General features: G+C 41.0%; 1 protein-coding gene across 6 annotated transcripts in view; it reads right to left on the bottom strand.

Moving 5' to 3' along the window:
* The window catches only part of LHCGR (luteinizing hormone/choriogonadotropin receptor), a 57,178-nt gene that overhangs the window by 20,667 nt on the left and 13,714 nt on the right, over window positions 1-22,797 (bottom strand). For 3 of the 6 annotated variants that reach the window (XM_005599992.4, XM_070236380.1, XM_070236385.1), the window contains exons 2-7: window positions 18,286-18,357; window positions 16,197-16,271; window positions 13,205-13,279; window positions 11,145-11,219; window positions 10,979-11,056; window positions 1,399-1,467 (exon numbers count right to left, since the gene is read on the bottom strand). In XM_005599992.4, coding sequence (XP_005600049.4) covers window positions 1,399-1,467; window positions 10,979-11,056; window positions 11,145-11,219; window positions 13,205-13,279; window positions 16,197-16,271; window positions 18,286-18,357 — 444 coding nt within the window. Of the gene's footprint in view, window positions 1-1,398; window positions 1,468-2,734; window positions 2,827-10,978; window positions 11,057-11,144; window positions 11,220-13,204; window positions 13,280-16,196; window positions 16,272-18,285; window positions 18,358-22,797 lie in introns of those variants that run through there. The other 3 variants (XM_070236381.1, XM_070236383.1, XM_070236384.1) reach the window with 2 other exon arrangements.

Here is a 22,797-nt window from a genome sequence, read left to right as displayed (position 1 = left end):
AACTTTTAAAAAGCTACCATTTCTTGAGCCCTTAGTATATGCCAGACCTGTGCTGAGAGCATAAAAATATAACCTTATTTAATTATCATTCATCCATAATTAATTAACCATGTAATGTAGTAAATAATTAATAAATGAGCACCTACTCTGTGCCAGGCTGAGGATACAAAACAGACCTTTTCATTGGTGGGGGTGTCCTCAAAACAAGCTTATTGGCAGCTCCATTTGATGGAGGAGAACATTGTGGCTAAGACAGATTAAGCAACTTGCTCAAGGTCAAGCTGATAAATAATGGGTTTGGAGTTTGAGTCACAGTCAGTGACTCTTAGTTCTGTTCTCTTGGTCACCAAGCTAAACAGCATGGTATAAGTATAATAGGGTCTTTGATTAAAATCTATAGTTAAAATAAATAGTATATTGTCTAGGCTTATGCTACTCAACTTCAGAGTGGCAGCACCAGCATCTCCTGGGAGCTTGTTAAAACTGCAAATTCTCAGGCCCTACCCTAGACCCATTGAATCAAGGTCTCTGGGGGTGGGGCCTGGGAATCTCTGTTTTAACAATCTCCACGTTATTCTTACGTCTGTTAAAGTTTGAGAGGCACTGGTATAGACCATGGTTTATACGACTTATCTATTATAAAAGCCTTTTCATGTGTTTATTTTCCTTACTTTTGGCTTTAGTTGAGCTTTTCTTAGTTTTTATCATACACAACTGTAGGGTGATCATCACCTCACCCTGTCCCTGTCATGGTTCAAACGGCCCTAGCCCCACAAGCTTTGTGAATGAGCCATTTTTAGAAAAGGAGCCGTAGAAAGAAGGAGAGGTTGGGAACAACGAAGGAAACAGTAGGGCTGTTTCCTTTGAGTGAAAGGCTGTTAACAATGGCGACTGGGGTAGGGTGTGGTGAAAATGCTAGGTTCCCTCACCTTGTGGAACATAAAAGCCCCCCCTGCCACCAACACACACAGTAGGGAGATGGGACTCTGAGTGGCCTGTTGTGGCCGATTAGGCTGGTAAATGGTGTTACCCAATTTCTCTGTAGTGGGGCCAGGGTGAAGAATATCTTCACTGAAATCGTGCTGCCTCTGACACACCATCAGCCTTAGCAAGGGGGCCAGAGATGGAGGCTGTGAGATGGAGGAGCCTAAAGTAGGGTGTTGAATATTTCAGCAAACTGTCAACCTCGATGTATCCAGACTGCATCTATCTTTGAAATCACGGTGCTCTCGGGTTTCCAGCCAGCCAGTTGCCTAGTAACATGCATGAAACACTGAGGACTAGCCACTTGAAAGTTTATTTTTGTCCTGAGTTAGTTGCTGAAGATTGAACGTGATCTGGTAGCCAGAGTAATGTTTCATTTTTATTCATGAGCTGGGGAAATGAGCACATACTTACAGGGAAATCAGTGTCGTCCCGTTGAATGCATGACTTTGTATTTCTTCAAATCCATTTCCATATAGTTTGCTGAAGAGGGAAGAGAGAGGGTTTAGGAATGAAAGAAACACAGTTTGGAATCACACATTCTTCTTCCTGTGACATATATTACCAAGATAATTACTGGCACTCACAGTATCTAGCTCTGTTGCTCTAACATTTTAGATTCTAAGCGCCTGGTGACATGAAACTGCTCTTTTTGCTCCAGTTTGCCTCCACCTCCACCATCACCACCATCACTCATTTATTAAGTGTGTATTAACTGCCGTTCTATTGACCAGCCGTTCTATGTATATGTTATGATTTAATCCTCATTGTCATTTCCATTATACTGATAAGAAACCTAAGCCTCGTGTTGTGCAGCTCGCTTAAGGTCAAAGAAAGCAGTGGCAGCACTGGGCTTTGAGGCTGGAGCTGTCTGACTAGCACTCAGGTCTCGCCTCTGGCTCTCCAGGCCCCAGTGGGCATGTGGGCTTTCTGGGTTGCTGAAAGCTGAGGGCAGAGGAAGGCTCCAGTGCTGAGCTAGCTTTTCTTTCTCTTGGATGAGTATGTGGTTTTGCTGATGCCATATTTAGCTCTACAACCAAGAAGATTTCAATGTCTGTAAACAGTTCCTTAAGTCCCATTAATGGATAGTGAAATCAATTTAGTTGGGTGGAATTGGCATTTTAAAAAATGAAGTAGAACAGAACAAAATGAAAAATTAATTAGAGTGTGTTGTATGTAATTAGGGTAGTACTGTTCAAGAAATTTTCTTCCACCATTTTTGTATGTTATATACATATAAGTATACATATGCATATATATATCTATACACATACACATCTGCTCAGTGTGAGACACAAGAGGCTCCTTAGAACACAGATGCTGGGATGTGAGAGCCAGAGAGGAACTTGGAGAGGATCAAGTGGCACCCCTGCATTTTACAAAGAAGCAAATAGGCTCAGAGAGGACAGTGACTTGCCTAAAGCCCACAGCAGGTAAAAATGGGATGAGAAAACACTTTGTCCGTGGCTACTTCTAGCACATCAGTTTTGCTGTTATTTTTACTTTCCTTCCCCAAGATATCCCCATGGCCCCCTCTCCTTCCTCCTGCAGGGCTGTGTTTGATGTCATGTTCTCAGTGTGACCTTTCCTGGCTACCCTTTTTAAACAATCATCCTCCCCTCCCCAGCATCCCAGCATCCCCAGCATCCCAGCATCCCAGCATCCCCCAGACCCCTTCTTTGATTTATGTTTCCTTTGTCGCTTTATCACCATCTGACCCACAATTATATTATACTTGCTCATTATCTACCTCCCCCGGCAGAATGGAAGCTTCATGAAAGCAAGAATTTCAAATTGTTCTGTTCTTTGCAGAATCCCCCACATCTAGAAAGTGCCTGGGACCTGGGAGGATTATAATAAATATATGTTAAATCAATTAGATGAACAAACGGGTCTATGTAAGATGAATTTCTTACTATAAATTGTAGCCACAGTCTTAAAATAGAAATATTTGTATAAATTCTTTATGAACAATGATGTAAGACTCAAGTGAGAAAGGGCTGTGGTAAGATATAAAATTAAACTCCTGTATCTGGCAAGACCCTAGCTTCCCTTTATGGGGTTGCTGGCAGCTACGTGGCCATGTCAGGGACAGGCTGGGGAGTGCGAGGTGAGAAAGAGTTTAGATACATCCTTCACCTGCTCTGGCTCCAGGTGGCTGTGGTCTGAAAGATTTCTCTAGCCTTTGTTAAATAAAACAAGTATGGAATGTCATCTTATGGTATATGTGTATATGTCTACACATATGTCTGTGTGTGTGTGTGTGTGTATGTGTGGTTTCTTTCCATCAACCCACAGCACAGCTGAGACAAACCAGTAAATACATAAATATAGCTGGGGCTCGAAGCCTGACATTTGAACACTGAAATTCAGAAAATGCAGAGATTACAAAATAATTCGTCGTGTCTCCTTATTAGATCGAGTTCAAAGAGAGCAGGGGAGCAGATTTAATTCATTTCATAAAACCCCCGGGCCTCCCATAGTGCCTGTTACCCAGCAGGAGCTCAGTCATCGGGCTGGGGGAGCTGTAGTCTTGCCCCTTCCATGGGAGGAAGAGCCTTCCCCAGCTTCCCCACTCTCGTGTGCTTTCTTCTGGAATTCTTCTTAGCTTGAACTTCACTCACTAGCTCTTAACCATATTTTATAATAGCTTATTGGATGCCATTTGTCAATAATTTTCCTTCTCCATTTATATTGTAGAATCTGGGGGGACAGGTACTGGGTTTATATCTGTTGTCCTGTGTAATTACACACAACCGTCTTGCCTTCTTAGCAGCTCAATCACACTGGAATTCTTTTTTAAAATTTTACTCTTAGAATATTATTCTTTGTCAGTATCTCGTCATTTGGCGGGGGAGGTGAATTCCTTTATAGCAAGCTCTTTCAGATGAAGGAATCGCACCTGTCTTTTCTCTGAACTTCTTTGAAATTGGATTTCTTAGACTCTAGGCCAGTGTTTGTCAAAGCATTCTCCTCCGTCCACTGAATCAGGGTCACCTGGAGCTGCTTGCCCAAACTGCAGACTCGGACCTACCGACTGTGCTGCAAACCTATGGCATCAGAATCTGGTAGTGGTATCCAGGAATACGCACTTTTGTAACAGCTCTCCCAGTGAGCCTGGGGCATGTCACTTTGGGACCCCTTGCCCTAGGGTGTATCTTGGATGATGAAGCTCTCATCATTTCCATTGTGCCAATCAGATGGTCTGTTGGTCAGAATTGAGTCCAGAGTCTAGTCCTCTTATTGCTTTCTCTGCCTTCTAAGTGTAATGGATCAAGAAAGAGTAGCCCCTACTCTGTTCTGTTCTTAGTAAAGCAAAGCTGTTAGCAGTTGTCTGCATGCCCATTACCCATAACTGTTTTATGCTGTCCTGATCCTAGTTTTATACATATTAGGATTTTATACTTTTTTATGGGGCTTACAATGTCATTGCTCTAAGTGCACCCTTGTGGTTAAGTCTGCAAGCCCTGAGCCCAACTACATGGGCTTGAATCCCAGCTCTGCTACTTATAAGCTGAGTTACTTTGGGCAAGTTACTTAATATCTCTGTGTCTCAATTTCCTAATCTGAAAATAGGGATGATAATAGTAGTATTGAGGATTGAGAGCTAGCCCCAGTGGCCTAGTGGTTAAGTTTGGCGCATTCCACTTCGGCGGTCCGGGCTTGGTTCCCGGGTATGGACCTACATCACTTGTCTGTCAGTTGCCATGCTGTAGTGGTGGCTCACATACAAAAAGAGGAAGATTGGCAGTGGGTGTTAGCTCAGGGTGAATCTTCCTCAGAAAAAAAAATAAATCAAAAATAATAATAATAATATTGACCTCAAAAGGCTGTTATGAGGATTAAAACAGTAAACATACTTAAGGAGTTAGACAGATTCTGGAACACAGTAAAGGCTTAATGTATTGCTCCTATTATTATTCTTATTGTATGTGGCAGTGGCCTTCAGCTCTCTGACCAGAACAGAGGTCAAGAGTCTCCCTTTCTATGCTCCAGACAGGATTTCCATGAAAGGCAGCCACCTGTTTAACTGAACTCTTGTTCTCCTCCACTGCAGTCGGGGCCTTTCTTTTCTCTGGTGGAGCAGGTTGGTTCAGTGGCCTGGGCTGCTCCCACCAAGGCCCTCAACCACCTTCGGTCTGTGTTGGCAACACTGACATTTTGCATTTGGAGATTTCTCATGTCTTTTTTTTTTTTTGAATAGCCCAGGTCCTGCTTGTCCCAACTTTCCAAAGAATGTGGCTTGTTGTTTCCTTTTCAGATATTGCTCTTCATCTCTGTTCTTACCAGTCACACACAGTAAAATGTACTGCCTTATTTTGATTAAAAGAGTGCCTTACTTACTTTAGAGAAATTACAAATGCGAGTAGGAGACATCATGCTGTTAAGCCTGCACAATACTTTAAATGCCCTTTAAAACATCTGGAGAGTCACTTCAGATAACTTTTTCCAAAACATCGCAGGTCAGAATTAAATAAGGAGGACTTCTTTTGCCTTGAGGATGCTGTCACAAGCATAGAAATGAATTTTCCCCCTCTCTCCTCTATTACAATAGCTGTACTTTACTTTAAAGCATTGTCTAGGTTCTCTATTCAAATGTCAGTAATCGTGACTCAGAGAGAATGGCATCTTTTTATTCAAAATAAGATTCAAGCTTTAGAACCTAATCACAGATGATACTCTAATTCTGAATGCTGCCTTATAACAAACTCCAAATACTCCTGGGGCTCTAACAGCATTTCTAGGGTTATAGTAACAGTATTAGACATTCTCCCATAGTTCCCTCTTGGATCATGTAGCCACCTAGTTTTTGGATGATTTCAAAGAAAAAAACTTAATTTATGTTTACAGATCCTCAGGGTCTCAAAAAGTGGGCCCCATTGCTGAAGGGTGAAGCATCCTATTTTAGAAAATATGCCCTGTGGTGGAAATCTATTAGCAAATTTTTATCAAACGACCATACGAAAACCCTCATAAAGAAGAGGGATCCTAAATTCACCATTGGTACTTTGCTGAAGTCCTTTTATATGAGTACTTCCTCATGTATGAAGACACGTCTTTAGTGGGTGCCCTGGCAGTGGTTGTATGGATAGCTGTGACTGGTCACTACTAGATGCTGCCATGATGCTGCATCTAGTAGTGATGTTGGTCACTACTAGTTTTGAATGTTCATTAGAATTCCCCCATTTCTGTGGGGCTTACAGTCTATGGCAGATCCCTCTCTCTGATACAGGCATGTCTCCTGCCTTTTAGCAGCACTGAGTTTTTATGTTTTCCTCCACCACAGCCAAGTTCATGTCAACTTATATGACTTACTATATGTAATAATAAAAAGGTGACAGGCATCCAAAAGATGATGACAGCAATGGATTATAATATATTGAATAAAATTTCTGAAAACTGCACATTCCATTGTAATACTTAAAAACAGAACAAGACAGAGAAGAAAAGGGGGAAAGGAAAGGAAACCTCTTTTTTATGGAAGAGTTCTGGCTAACAAATGTAGAGGAATGATAAAATTTAAAGCTATTTTGAAACTCCCTATGTAATAGTTGAAAATTAATGGATGCCGAAACCATTGGATGAAAGGCTGTTGGCAGACACGATAGTCACATGAACTCAGAGTATCCCACCATGGTTTACTTATTTATGACAATGGGAATAATGTGCCTTACGATGAAGAGGTCTGGAAGTCACCACCTTGATCAAATGGCCAAGGCGTGGGACAGTATGGCATGATGTGTCTCTTGGTTTGATGCAGGGGAAAGACATAACATCCCCTTTGTAGTGTTCTTGCAGAAATGTTGACCTGAATCTAATCATGACAATACAGTCAGATGAATCCGCACAACTGGCCTGGGCTCCTCAAAGGAATTAATATCATACAGAACAGAGGAAGGCAGGGGGGCAGTTCTTTGAGGGGTGGGGTGGGAGGTGAGGTTGGGAGGACTAAGGGACATAATAGCAAAAATGCAAAGCATAAACTTTGATTAGATTCTGAGTTTTAAAAAAAAAACTGTAAAAGACATCTTCATTTGAATGTGGACTGTAGGTTGGATGATATCATTGAATTCATGTTGATTTTCTTAGGTGTAATGGTGTTGTAGTTATATAGAATGTCCCAGTTTTGGGGAGATACATGCTGAAGTATTTAGGTATGAAGTGTCATGATGTCTATAAACTTCTTTTGGATGGTTTGGCAAAAGGAAATGTATTGTATGTACTTAAATATATAGAGATGGAGTGGGTGGGGCAAGCTATTAATAGTTGGTGAATCTAGGTAAGGTGTATAGGAGTATTCATAGTACTGTTCTTTCCATTTGTCAGTGTTGTAAAGACAAATGGAAAGTGACTCCATTTGTCAGTTAAAAATTTCAAAATAAAAAATATTTAAAAAGATGATGAGACATGAGGTTTTCAGGACGGTCTAAAACAACTGGCTTCCTGAATATTAACTTTCAATTGTCACAGTACGGTGTAGTTGACACAATGTGATTGAATTTGCACAAGGAGTTATTAATAATCCCGTTGGATAGACAGAGATCGAGCCATGTTAAGGTGGCGTGACTTGACTAAGGCTGCTTAGATGCAGAGCCAGGACTAGAACCTATGCTTTCTATTTCAATGCCCAGCAGTCTCTCCACTGTGGGTTGTCACAGGTACAGTCTGGAATCTTGTCATCCTTTGCCAAGCATCCCTTCTCTGAAGTGTCTTAAGAATTACTTGCTATGACCTTTCCTTCTCTTTGTGGAGTTCAGACATGAATCAAGGTTGTCTCTTTTTTGAGAATGGTATGACCAGTCATTAGAATATTTTAAAGGTGGTGCAGCCAAATCCTGCTTGCTCAGGGGTACATTTCAAGGTGGCCTCTTGAGGAGAGTTAATGAAAAGCTGAAGTGGCTATAAAGGGACATAAGAGCCTAATGCATAGTGTTAGCATTAGCCCCATGGAACTTCTCCAGCATCAAGTGAAGTGTTTTGTTTTCATTAAATCAACTCACAGTTGGTAAAGATCTGAGTGGGGGGAGGGCAGGAAAGATTCCACAAAAAGCCAAATCTCAAATGCTGCTAATAATGAAAAGAGAAAGCTTGCTTTCATTATTTTCTAATTAGAGAGTTGAACTTTATAGCTGAGAAAATAAGGCTTTCCTCTTTAAGTGTAGTACCCTTTTTCCAGCGGGGTGCTCCACAGATCCTGCTTATAGAAGGGCCCATTCAGCTGAGAACAAGTGCCAAGCAAATGACTAGTCACTCCCTTTCCAGATGTAGGGCTGAGAGTAAGGAGAGAGATGGAAGCACAAGGCCCCACAGGCTCTCTGGGAGAGATGGATCCACAATCCTCATTAACGTCAGAGGTGGGGCAATTATGCCCTGCTGGTAGGCATTACTCGTCTTAAAATCATAACTAACATAAGTTAATGGCACCATAATAAAAATATTGTGCAGTTCTTGTGTGCGCATGCTGAAATGTGATGTATGAGAAGGACTCTTTGGTTGCTCCTTGAGTTTGCTGGGGTGGCCCAGTCTTGTGAGGTCATAGACCCCTATGGATTATTCCCAACATTTGTTTTCTTATTGATCTTCATGTCTTCTGCCCTTTCATTCCTTTTCCACTCCACTCCCACCACTGTACATTTACCTGGGAGGAGTACCTATTGGTTCCTGATTATTTTTAGGGTTAGGTCAAATCAAAGAGAGTCTTCAATCAAAGTCTCTGTGATCTTTGAATAAAGAGTTACTTCTGAGCCTTTAGCCCCTTATGCCAGCATTCAAGGCCCTCTGCAATCCAGTGTCCCTTCCACCCCTGCCATTTATCTAAACATAGTTCCAAATCCTTAAACAAGATGTTTCCTCCCATTGAGTGTGCTTCATCCTGTTTCCTCCTTCCCATAGCCTATGCTTTTGCTCGTGTTCACTTGGATTACAGTCCCCTTTTCTGGATATGTGGTTCCACAAATGGTTAAGACCATGACTCTGGAGCCTAACTGTCTGGGTCTAAATCTTGACCTTGGGCAAATTACTTAACATCTCAGTGCCTTGGTTTCCTCATCTAAAAATAGGGCTGAGAGTCCCTGCCTCATAGGGTTGCTGTGAGATTTAAATGAGTTTTTTTAAAAAAGTACTTAAAAACAGTGCAGGTACTTAGGAAGTGCTTTATGAATAAGAGCTGCTATTCTCACATTTACCCGTACAAATGTTACTGGTTCTATGAGGTCTAACTCAAGTCTCAGCTCCACTATGCAGCCTCCTCTGACTTCTCCAGCCCAAGAGGACTTCTCTAAGACTCTCATTTCTGTGAACCACAAACTCTTACAGTGGATATCTACTGGTTTATATTATTCTTTCATTATTTCAGGTTTTCCCACATTGAGATTATGAGCCGGGACATGGATCTTCTATGTCTTTTGTGTTTTCAATAAAGGCATGGGAAGACCTCGGATCCTAAGGCCTGCTGTACCTCTCCACTCAGCGTTTGCTCTGTAAATACCCTGTTTCTGACAGGGGACATGTTGAATGAGTAGTTCCAGATCCATACGCAATGGTGAGTTGGAAACACTTTATAAACAGCTGGAAGACTGTAGAGTGTGAGGGAAGTGGAAGAGTAGAAAGACCATAGAGAAGTCTTTCTAGGATCTAAAGTCTCCTTCCTGGTGTTCAAGAGTTGCAAGTAAAGAATTTGAGTTATTTTGAAGTTATTTTTGTTTATTGCTCTATATTCTTTTGATTGTAACACTCTGAGCTGGGGCTACATTGGCAATAGCTTTGTAATATGACAATTATGTGTGTTGAATTATACCTAGAAAGTAAAAGTACTATACAAATGCAGCATACAATTGACACCAATTTTTAGAATCCATTGATATAAAAGGGTCCTCTGAGATGGTCTCTTCTCTTGCTTCACAGCTACCTCCTCATTTCAGGGTTATCCAATCCATGCTCTCTCTTTCTTCTTTAAGGGCATTTAAACTTATTTATTGCCTCATCACGATCCTGCCATAGGCTATAACCAAAGCAGAAAGAGTGAGAAGAATATGGATGTGGGGAGCAGAATTGAATATGGGTCACTGGACTTTGGATGTAAATGAGACATGGTGCCCAGAGTGCTACTTCTGAAGGGTGGGGCAAAGGAAGGTGCCCCATGTGAAGATGGCAGGGATCCCAGAGGGAAGGAGGTCAGCAGGTGTACAGTGAAGAGAATGAGTTGGGTTATCTTAGTACAATGCCCCTCAAACTTTAATGTGCATGTAAATCCTTGGGAACTTGTGAAAAATGCGGATTCTAAGTCAGGAGGTCTGGGATGGGCCTAAGAGTCTGTATTTCTAATCAGCTCTCAGAAGATGCTGTAGATGCTTGTCCATGGACCATATTTTGAAAAGCAAGGTCTTAGGAAAGAGCATGAAAGGGATGGGGCCTGTGAGCCTGGTAACCTGATGAGTGATTGTCAAATAAAAAGACATTATTTTCAAGTATTAAGGGATGTAGGGAATGGGCACAGATGCTGTTGCTTCAGAAACAAAGTGATCAGGTCCCAGGAGGTAGATGAAAAATCAGAGAAAGAAAGACAGAGAGCAGAGTCCATTGATCAACTACTCTACCTACTTGGAGAATATCCTTCCAAACTCTTCTCACTGAAACTTGAAATTTCTAAGCTCTTTTTTAACCAGGGCAGCCAATCCCCTCTGGGCTGTCTCTTCCCAGCTTCAAAGCATTCCATTGATGTAGTGAACAATTTCATCAGTTGGAAATTCAGTCACTGTAAATCCTCAGGGCCCATTTGATTAATTTTAAACTGAATGGGTTGGTTGGTTGTCAAGTGAACATATGACCCAGCTGTGATCCCACACAACTCCTCTCACCCTTGACATTTTAGGTCAAAAAGAATGTCACCAGCAAATGAGGAATGTGGTAAAAGATGAGGAAGAGCTCACCTCGAGTTAGAAATAAGAATAGCAGGAGGCTGTATGGCAGAATGGGAATTTGGGAGTTTACTCACAGTGTTATGGATTCGTTATTCATCCCTTGAAAAGCATTTCCTGGTATGGTGGTTATGTGTAAGTTATCGCAAATTTCCCTTGAGGAATGAAATGAGAAATATTTACTTTCCAAATTTTAGCTGCAAATAGGAAACTGTTATGCATACCAATCAGCCTGGTACTTACAGAATGAAATTAATTTCAGAGGAGAAGATCTTGGTAACATCTGGAAGCTTTCGGATGCCTGTGTTACAGATGCTTCTGTTATTTGGGGCAGGGTGGGGATGTGGGCAGAGAGTGAGTAAAAGTGATTGTTATTAAGGCATAAAGATAAAGGCAGTAGAAAGGCACTTTACAAATACCATTTTCACATTAAATTAAAAAATATTGAGTTTGGCTTTATCAGTAACAATTTTAGCTGTTAAAGATTGCTAGAATTTAAAAACCCCTAACACTACGGAGAAGTTGCTCTAATGACACCTATTTAGAGATCTAGGGGCTGGGACCAAACTTTTAGGTCTTTTTCATTTATGTTTGTATTTCCAGCCTGTCTTTTCCTATTGTATCAGTTGCATTTTCCTATTGTATCGCATTCCATTTCCTTTTGGTAATTAGTTTATTCCATGCTCTTGATAGTTCTAGAAAGCATCCCTCTACTTTGGAACACGTTTTAACTCAAACACTTCAGGAAGATTAATCTCCCTGTGAGAAATCCATATCCTTCATCATTAAAAATCTTCCTTTATTTAGCTACGTTGCGACTCAGGAAGTTCTTCCAGGTATCTCACTGAAATCGTTAAACATTCTTTGGGTTATTGGAGCTACTCCAGGCTCTTCTTTTCCTCCTACCTTTTATTCAAACTTCAAAGAAGAGAGAGGCTTCAGTGATAGGTTAAATTGAAGGATATTTTATTACACAAGAACAGGACTCCTTAGAGGAGTCCCAGCATCTGGCTTACCCCCAAATGAGTTTTAAATTCACCAGTCATGGACTCTGGACAACTGATGTGAACTGCTGGCACTGGTGACACTGAAAGGAAGCCAGGTTTCTCTTTGGGCTCTATCTGGTTCTCCTACTTACCTGTTACCCCAGTCACACTGATCCTTGCCCTGCCTGTGGCTGGTGGTAGCAGTGTGGGCTTAAACGGCAATGCATACTGGGGTTGGGAGAATATCCCTTTTTTTTGGTGAAAATACTATTTAATAAAGACAAGGATTCTTAGAAAACAAGGGGTTGCAGTAGTCACATTTTGTTCTGGGATTTTCTTATGTTTTTCCAAAGTGGTTGATGCTGCAGATGCTTATGTGTCCCATGGACCCCTTAGAGATTTGGAAAAGCACAGCCCCTGGGTTAGGAATTGGAGCTCTGCTAGTTCCAGCAGCACCTCCTGTAGGAGGCCCCAGGGCAAGACTGCACGGATCACGTGGAACACCAGAGAGAAGATGACCCCACTTCCCCTCCATTTTTTTCTTTTTGGAGGTGATGGGGGTTGTGGACTTTACATCCTCTGGGGATCTTATGAAATTTAATTTATCAGGAAGAAGAGAGAGAGGACATCTATGTTAGAGAGATTTAAATTTTTCTGTGTGAAAAAGTGACTGGTTGGTATGTGAGAAGATCCACGGTGATAAATTTATAGATTCTATCACGTTTCAGGAATTTTGGTATTGCTGGCAAGGCAATGAATCCGCTGGGCTACAGTGGTACTCAACGTATAATTCTAACTAGTGGACTTACATTTAATGGGAAATAGAAAATAATGATTTAGTTTATGTGGCATAGTGCCTACCTCAAGGCAATGCTTAAAAAGTTTTCACTTAATAAGTGAATAAACAACTGAGATACAGAAGATCAGTCATTCTCAACCAGGGATGGGGACCAATCAGAATTGCTTCTCTCACTTTCACCCACACTCTGCCCATATCACCACCTCACCTTAGAGACTTTAAAGTGTCACCCCCCCCACCCCCCGCCTTCCCACCACCAGCTTTGAAAATCACTGCAAAGGGGAGACATTCTTCTTGGGTGTTTGAGACAGAGAAATGTTGGGAACCACTTACACATATATGAAAGCACCCAGCATGGTGGCTGACAAGAACTGCTGATTAAATCAGAAGGCTGAAGACGCACATGCAAATAATGCTAAGTATATAGTTAAAAATTCTTCTCAGCCTTTTTATTGTTTTGCTTTTCATCACATGCCCATCTTTCCATCCCCAGTTGCTTAAAAAGAAAAATTCCTCACAGGTATTTTAACCGGGGGAGATTTGTAAATGCTCCAGGCTCGATGTACACTAGGTTTTTGGTGTTCTGGATCAGTCTGTAAAGAGAAAAAAAAAAAGGCAGCAGTTTACTAGATATGTTTTATTTGGAATACATGAGATCATGGTCACCAGAGGATGCTGGCTGAAAATAGCATCAACAAAATCAAGTCACTTTAATATGCTTGAGAGGAGCTCCTGAGACCCTGGGGGTGGAAATGGCATGGTAAGAGCCAGTTGGCTATTTCTAGGAAGCTCTGCTCTCAACCTCCTGCTGAGGCAGGTGTAAGCATCAAAGGTGGGAGTCTGTTATACACCCCTGTACCTCGAGGAACATCAGTGTCCAGGGCTCCTGGCCGAGTAGGTCCTGCCCCACCATGGAGCCTGCACGCTGGGGGTGATGGGAAATTCCACTGCCAGGAGAGATGAGCAAATTAGCTACTGCCCCTTGTAGACAAACTGGTTCTCTTCATACTGGGCTAGCAGCCACACTGACCAATTACCCAGATGGGTACCCAGTCTATGGAACAGCCAGGGCAGAGTCCAGGGGCTTGGATTTGGGTGATTTTATGCTCATTCTGTAGATAATTTGTTGTATGATGATGGCCAGCCTTGTATCTTCCCTGAGCTAGTTTTCCATGCTGTAAAATCAGAATAATAATACACACTCTTCCTACCTCACAGGTTGTTAGGTAATGAGTAATAGAATAGGTAGAGATGATATACAAGGCAGGGCTTTGCAAAGTATAAAATTATAGCTATAATACCACAGTGGTCTCACTGCCCTTCTCCCCAGTTCCCCCAGTGACTTTCACCCTTTCAGAAGTAGCCACAGTTGCCAAGTGCTGTCTACTTTGGATTCAATAAAAGGCCAGGAAGTGCCTTTAGCTTTCTTAACACATGCAACAACCCCTGAGGAAATGATAATCACTCTTGTTCTACATAGAAAATATATTGTATTGATTCGGTGGACGGACTCTGAAGTCAGCTTGACTTTACATCCTGGTTTTACTAATTGTATGACTTTGGATATATTACTTAAAGCTCAATGTCCTCATAGGGTGGTTTTTGAGGAGTAAATGTGTGTTTCGTTCATGGTAAGGCTTCAATCAATGTTAGCAGGTATTATTATAGTTGATGAAATCAGGAAGTTGAATGATTTGTCTCTAGTCATACAGATGAGAAGTAGCAGAACCTGGAGGTGAACTCAAGTTTTCTGACTCCAAGTCTGTGATCGTTTCACCTTACCACAGTTATCCACCACTGCTGCTATTTCCATCTTTTATGTCCTTGTGATTCTTTAGAGGTGAATGATGTTTTGTGGCAATTATTTTTACAAGTGAGTCAAGCACTCATGGGCCATGTAAGGCATTATATGGAAGAGAGGGAAGGGAATTTTATCTCTTAAGGATCTTTTGGGATCTGACCTTAGACCATTCAGTCATACATTCATTCATTCAGCAAACATTTATTGAGCACCTACATGTGCCAGGCCCTGTTCCAGGTGCTGGGGAAATAGCTGTGAACAAAGCAAAAGAGCCTGTGTGGAGCTAACATCCTAGTCTCAGGACCCTCCTTGGGAAAAGTGCATAAACTTTCCCATAGAGCACTTCATTTTTCTTTCTGTCGATAAATGTTACTTTTCATCATGAGCAGCTTTATTTATCTTAAGCTACTCTGTGCTTCTCACTATAAGCTATACTTCAGCATCACCTGGGAAGTCTGTTAAAACTGCAGATTTCCAGGTCTGGGATAAGGCTATCATCTATAATGGTAATGATTCCCATCCCCCCTCCCCACCCCCACCATGAAATTCTACTTCACAGCCAAGTCCTGGCTATACCTTTTGCACTGAAATACCCATTATTTTGGATTTCCTTATAATCGTTTGGTGAGTTAGTCTCACCTCCCTGGCTATGCTGTCATTTCCGGGAGAGTTGTGTTTTACCTTCTTTGTATTCCAGTAGCACTTGGCCCTTGGTTGGATGTGTGGCGGGTACTCACATACTTATCAATTAATTGTTCTCTTTAGATAATTGCTAAGGGGACCACTCATAGGGAGGCCTTGTGGTATAGTGTAAAATGCACAAGCTTTGAAGAAAGACAGGCCAGGGTTGAATCCTGGCCCTGTTATTGTCTAAGGTGACACATTGGTCAAGTTACTGAGGTCTCTGACCCTGCATTCCTTCCCCTTAACAAAAGGAATAATTACCCCAAGTTGCAAGGTGGCTATAAGGATTAGAAGACATAACCTAGAGGAAATAAATGCCAAACAATAAATGTTTGGCCAAAGGTTTGGGCCAAACAAGGCATCAGTAAAATGCCAGGTTTAGGAGTCACATGACCTGATTTACAGCCCCAGCTCTGGTGCTAACTTGCTGTGTTACATCAGGCAAATCAGCTAACCTCTTTGGGCCATCAGTTCATCATTTGAAAACTGAATTAAGCCAATCTTTTCCCATCCTTTTTGTAAATTGGAGAAAGGATTAAATATCAATTCCAAAACATCACAATAACAAAAACAAACCCAACATACACATGCCCAACACAGGGCTTTTACATGGCAGTGTTCAAGAACCATTTACTGAATAAATGAATATCCCCAAACACCCCCCAAAGAACTAATTAATGACCTTTAAGTTCTTTTCCAAATTTTCCCACCATCTCAAGTACTGCATACCCTTCCTTCCATAAGGTAAGAGCTACTTGGCAGGACTCCACAATGTCAATTTTAATTTCCAACTTTGTGTTGTGATGTTTCAGAGTTTATACAGCTCCCAGGGAGAAGCAGTTGTCACCATGGCAACCTTCAGGCCACTGCAGTGAGAGAAATTAGTGCCTGCTCAGACCTAGTAATTGCTGTAGTCTTTTCCTCTTGGATTCCTAGCAGTGGATGCTTGAATACAAATATTGAGTGGGCTCCAGCCAGCGAGGTAATAGTGTACAGCAATAAACTATCTGTTAGCTGATGCTTACATTTCAGACAAATTGAGGAGGTTGTCAAAGGCATTAGCTTCTATCTTTTCCAGGGAATCACTCTGAGAGATTTCACTAGGGGAGAGAAAAGAAAAAAAAAAGGAGAAACATGAAAGAAATGATGGTGTCTGCATGGTCATAAGCTTTGTGTGTGACCCAACAACTGGGGACTCCAGTGTGTCCTTTTAAAAAAGAGCAGGGATGCCTTAAATTGTCCTGCATGATACAGTGCTAACGTCTCCCTTTAGGAGCACAGATGGACACGTACAGCTCAGGTGCAGTTGAAATGCAAGTTTCAGTAACCTCTGTTAATGTGACAGGTTTTCTTCTTGCTTATCTATGACTCAGAGTCACAGATTCTTAGAAGTGGACAGGACCTTTGAGAAAAACTCGTCAGATCCCCTTGTTGTACAGCTTTAGAAATTGAGGCTCTGAGAGGAGGGGCAAACAGTGTTAATAGGAAGGTACAGGACAAGGATCAGGATGTCTGGGTTCCCAACTCCATCACTCTAAGGAGGTTTTAATTTGGGTTGAATTCATTGTTTCATAACGTTTTACCCTTTTCCTAAAATCCTGTTCTGAGGCAATTGCAAGGTGGTGAACTTCTGCACGTAGTGTCCTTCTTGGGTTGTAACTGTCTACTTCTTATGACTGTTTGTCTCACTTTGTTAGCAAATTGAGGACAAAGAGTATGTCGTATTCTCTTCTGAATCCCTGGTGGCTTCATATTGCCTGGCACATAGGGTATGAATGAATGAATAGATTAATGAATGAATGAATTTTTTAAAAAAGACACAAAAGTAAAGACACTAGCTTTGCCATGTACCATTCCTACGAATGTAGGTAATGTCAATGTTACCCTAAAACCTCAACATAAGCTACCATTTGCTGCCAACTGAGAAAGAAGTCTCCAATTCACAAATTGTACATTTGCGTATTTCTAAGGTTAACTTTCACTGAAGGCTTCAGACTTGATGAGAGGTTAGCCCACAGAAAGGCTGAGCCTAAGGCAGTTAATGTCTTTCACGAACGACACAGTAATGGATTGTTTCTGGGCTGATTCATCTTATTTCTACCTAATGGTTTGCTTATTTAACTGTGGTTGCTTTTCTAACCAGGAGGTCTTAATGCATTAAAAGTGCATCAAATGATCAAATGATCAAAACTCAGCATTTAAACTTGAGAGCAGAAGAGTAAGGGTTAGGCTCAAGCAAACTGACATTTCTGTAAACCTGCAGTGAATTTCCTATAATATGCATTACTTTTTGAGGAATTTACAAAAATACCTCGATTCTTGCTAATACCCTAAAGAGCAGTCAGAGGTTCCCGAAGGAGCTAGGATTGATGGGTATAGCATCTTCTTTACACATGCAAATCTACTTAGAAAGCCCAGTGGATTGTTAAGATCAAGAGATGCTCTCTGGGAAGTAAATGGCCTCTAAGGTTCTTTGACTAGGACTAACATTAAGGAGGATGCTGGAATCCTGGACTCCTGAGAAAGTTCTATCTCTGTGTATGAGGTCTTGTGCCCCAGAAGCTGAGACCCAGGGACAAAGGATTGACGCTACCTCTGACACAGTGTGAGATCACACTGCATGATCAGGCTGCTTTACACTTTTGATAAATGCCTTTTATCAATATGGCTAGAAATACTGTGTTTTCATCATACAATTACTATATTTTAGATACAAAGATTATCTTTTGATGCACAATAAACTTCCAACACATTTTCTTCTATGTGGGTGTTATCTAAGAATATGACACGAGGGAATAGCTGCTCTGGCAGAAGGAGAATCTTTATGATTGGAATCTGTCTTCTTTTCTACTTGAGAAGTTTATCATCACTTATCCAAATGCATTCAGTTCATTGAAGCAAAGTTAATTATCTGGATTTTAATGACTCTTGAAAATCATACGTTTTCTTCAAAGGTCCCTAGATATTATTTGTATTAAAAAGATAAAAATACTAGGGTTTCCTAATCACAATTTCTCTTCTAGAAAAATTATCCTCTTTCAACTACATTTTCTCTTAGGAAAAATTTTATTATTCCAATTATGAATGTCTTTTGATATGCAGTATTTTACTTACATTTTTACAACTTCATCAAGTCCTCTGAAAGCTTGAGATGGGATTACTTTGATAGGAAGATAGGTGAGTGATCTAGAAAAGAAAAAAAGGAAAGCTAAGAGTTTAAGATTTAAGATTAGGTGCCTTTTAAGTTTATGAATAAAATGTGTGTGTGTGTGTGTGTGTGTGTGTGTGTGTGTGTGTGTGTGTCTTTGTGTTTGTATGTATGTGATCTACAGAGTTCCCAACAACTGGATTCAGGCTGAGAATTCTAACATATCAATAAAGAGATGTGCTCTGACATTCTTGGTATTTATCAAAGAGTGTGTAATTTTGTCTTTAAGATCCTGAACTTTGTGATCAGACACACCCGGGTTCAAATCCCCACTCTCCCACTGCCTGGCTATGTGACCTTGAACATGGTATTTAAGCCCTCTGTTTCAGTTTATTCATCCATAAAATTGAAATGATAATTCCTATTTCATAGGGTTGTTACAATTAATCAAGATAACCTACGTAAAAGACAGGGATTGGCACCAAGTAAATAGTTAATACATAGTTCTAGAGTGGCCCTATAGGCTTGATTGAGAGGATGGGAAAGAAGCTATTTTGGGTAGAATGGAGAAATGAATGGTGAAAATACAATTGGAAACCTGGCAGGCAGGAAAGGAAAGATTCACTAAGAACATGCTCCTATTTTGATCTATATCACCTTCCCCTATTTCAATATTATCCCAAACAGACCACTTGCTCCTAAGGTTAAATCACGTGGACATCTCATGCCATTTTGGGGGAACATCTATAGAGCGTTTCCTACAGGCACTAGCTTGTATCCAGAGGAACAATCTAAGTGTTCTAGGATTGAGATAAAACTTAGGCATTACATAAGAGTTGAGAGAAGAGCCATTACTCAGCAATAGCAAAACCAGAACAGGATGATATATGAGTGCTAATGGAACCTGGGGTTAAGATAACTCAGGAGAAAACATCTGCGAGGCAGGGAGGAATGTTCAACCAACATTTATCAAGCAACTACAGTGGTTCAAAGTTTTGGCCCAAGGACTGGCAGAGAGGAGGGGAGTGGATGAGGACATTGCAGGTGGGAAGTGAATATCAGGAATATGAGAACAGAGGTGGGAGATTTGCTTTCATGTGTCTATGCAACAGAGACTGCCTTAGCTGCTGGGAAAGAACACTTCCTCCATCATGAGCAGATTTGCATCAGTCAGATGTTCTACAGTCCCGAATGGGACTTGCCACTGGTGTAAAGTGCTGTGTGAGTTATGCATACTCACTTCTAACTTTAATTTATCCGCTTAACAATGGTGAGAGGTGGGTATTTTCCTTTGATAGCAGAAGAAGCGGGATCACAGAGAGATTTAGTAACCTGGACAAGGTAACAGGACCAAGCAGACTGAGTTCAAATGTTTACCTAGCATGTGATTCCTAACTTATTCTCTCTCTCTTTTCTCCTTTTTTCCAACTTTTCCAATAATTGACAAATATAATTGTGTATATTTAAAGTGTACAACTTGATGATTTGATATATACATACATTGTGGAATGATTACCAAGATCAAGATAATTAACACATCCATAACCTCACATAGTTAATTCTTTTTTTTTTTTTTTTTGTGGTGAGAATGCTTAAGATCTACTCTCAGCCACTTTCAAGTATACAATACCGTATAATTAACTATAGTTACCATGCTGTACATTAGATCTTCAGAACTTATTCTTCTTATAACTGAAAGTTTGTACCCTTTGACCTGCATCTCCACATTTTCCCCTCTCCCCAGTCCCTGGCAACCACCATTCTATTCTTTGTTTCTATGAAATCTTGATTTTTTTTTTAAGATTCCACGCATAGGTGATACCATACAGTATTTGTCTTTCTCTGTTTGGCTTATTTCACTTAGCATAATACCCTCCAGGTTCATCCATGCTGTGAAAATGGCAGGATTTCCTTCCTTTATGCCTGAAAAATATTCCATTGTACATATGCATATACAATATACATATATTCTCTTTATCCATTCATCTGTCGAAGGACATTTAGGTTATTTTCATATCTTGGCTATTGTGAATAATGGAGAAATGATTATGGGAGTGCAGACGTCTCTTTGAGATAGTGAAGTCATTTCCTTTGGATATATATCCAGGTAACCTCCTCTCTCAGTGAGCAAGGTGGAGGGACAGGCATTGTAACCTTTCTTCTCTTGAGAGGAGTCATGTCTCATTCTCTCTGTTCCTCGTGCAAAGCAGCTTATCACAGTTCCTCTCTAGGGGCTAATGCAGAGAAATTTCATTTCAGAAAATTGCTTTCACTGAATAGTCTCTTAGCGATGGTATAACCTGGAGGAAGTAATCCAAACTTGGTCCTCTGATTCTATTCCTGAAGACAGGCCTACCAAGCATATCGTTCAACACCCAAACTTATTTAACAGGGCATCTGAGAAGAACAGGGACAGTTGGGGGAGAAATCTTCTTATGATGGCCTGTTTGCTTCCTATATTTCTTCTGGAATCATGTCTGCTTGGCTTACTGATTAAAAACACAGTTTTATTGCTCTCTGCACTGCCAAGTCAATAAATTTCCAGAAGAGAAAGCCGTATTCTACTGTACCCCATGCAACATCAATAAAACTGACAGCCAAATTCTGATTCCAGAATCTTTATTGCTGGGGATAATGCAGTGCAGAACATATTTTGGAGAGTGTTTACATAAAAGCTTCAACTGAACCCTTCAGAGCTGTTTATTCATGCAAATGGAGCCCGGAAGCTGGAGTCTCTCAGCAGGCAGCCTCCTTCTCCAAAAGGGAGCACACTGTGGCTCCCCGGGGAGCAGTTTGGCTCAGATTTGACCAGGGAGGTTGCCTGAGCTTTTGATTGATGTCGGGATGAGGGATGAGGAGCAAAGGTTGGATGGAAGTGAGAGAAGCTGTAGATCATGCACTGGCTGTCCCCAATGACTACAGAACAGCCCTGGTGCAAGATGAAATTTTGCAGAGTTGATGTTGATGCTGCAGAGCAAGAAAGGCAGTGTGATGAGAGTAAAAATAGAGTCCTCATCATAAAAGAGCCACTGAGCGAACAGCAGGTAGCTTTGTGGATGTAGTTGGGGCAAGAAAGGTCTGGGAGCCACAGAATGGAGAGTGGTGGGGTGAAGCAGGTGCACTGAACTTTTCATAACAGACGTATTCTCATGAAGTGATGTGGAGAATGTGTTTCTATGAATCCAAAACTGTTTTTCCCACTAACTGACTTATATTTTTATTTTAGAGACGGCTTCATTTCTGATTCATCTTCAGTTGGCAGCAGTTTCTAAGCATTGAAGTGTCTATTTCCTGTATTTATACTTGTTTGTTCATGTGGCCTGTGATTTGCTAATAATGATTTGAATGTACTACCTTTGAAGGTGCTTCCTTCTCTGATGGATGCTTTTATGGTTCTTTCCATGAAGCTAGAAACTTTTAGCAATGTGAACATTCTCTCAATAACCCTGCTGTTCTACTCCTGTGTATATATCCCAGAGAAATTCTCACACTGATACTTAAGGGAAGCTGTACAAAAGGATTTTCTTCACAGCATTGTGGCATCAGGGGGGATTGGAGGCAACCTGGGAGGCAACCTGAGTGAGGCAATGGTAAATGTGGATGGTAAACACTTAACTAGTAGGTCAGCAGTTAGAGGCAAGAGTCTAAAGGCACACAGAGCAGCATGCGTGGATCTTAGAATCATAGTTCTGAGAAACAAGTAAGAAATTAATGATATATATTAAATACCACATGCAGAATTAAAATACGTGCACACTAAACATTAGACATTTTAAAGGAAAACATATAAACATACATTAGGATGGCTGCTTATGGTGAATCAGAAGGAAGTGGGAGAAGGGGATAAAATAAATAACTAAAAACAGAGAAGGACATTGAATGGGCCAATGATAATATTACTTGAATGAAGCATGATCAACTTAGCTCTCTGTACCTGAGAGGCAAATAGAAGAGAAAAAAGTTTTATTCTGATGTGTTGAGTTCCTCCTTCCCTCTCTTCTTCCCCTGCTCCTCCCTTCTTTTCTTCCTTTTGGTTTTTGAAGTTAGGCACACATGTATTCCAAGGATTTTGTGAACTCATGTGGAGAGGTCTAGTCAATATCATTTGCTAGAGAGCAGACCCCAAGGAGAATGGGGAAAAAAGGCCAAAGGCAAGGACAGTTCAGCAGCTCTGCAGTTCAGGGTCTAGAAAGGGCATGAAACCTGTGCCTAAAGCAAAGAAAAATGAAAGAGCGGCAGAGCCCTTTTCTGGCTCAGCCAAAGAGGGTGACACTCCCAAATTCTGCATCTCAGATGGTGACAAAAAACCAGCGTTGCTGGGCAGATGTGAGGCTGAACTTGCAGGATGAGAGTTCTCTCTGCCTCTTGAATCGTGAGTGAGATGGCTGTGGATGACTATGGCTGTGGAACCATGCAGCTACTTATATTTATTACATTTTCACAGTTGTTTTTTTACAGTTTTAAACTTTGACTTTTAA

Source organism: Equus caballus, chromosome 15, assembly GCF_041296265.1.
Source record: "Equus caballus isolate H_3958 breed thoroughbred chromosome 15, TB-T2T, whole genome shotgun sequence".
Taxonomy (NCBI): Eukaryota; Metazoa; Chordata; class Mammalia; order Perissodactyla; family Equidae; genus Equus; species Equus caballus.
This window is presented reverse-complemented; position numbering and strand designations above follow the sequence as displayed.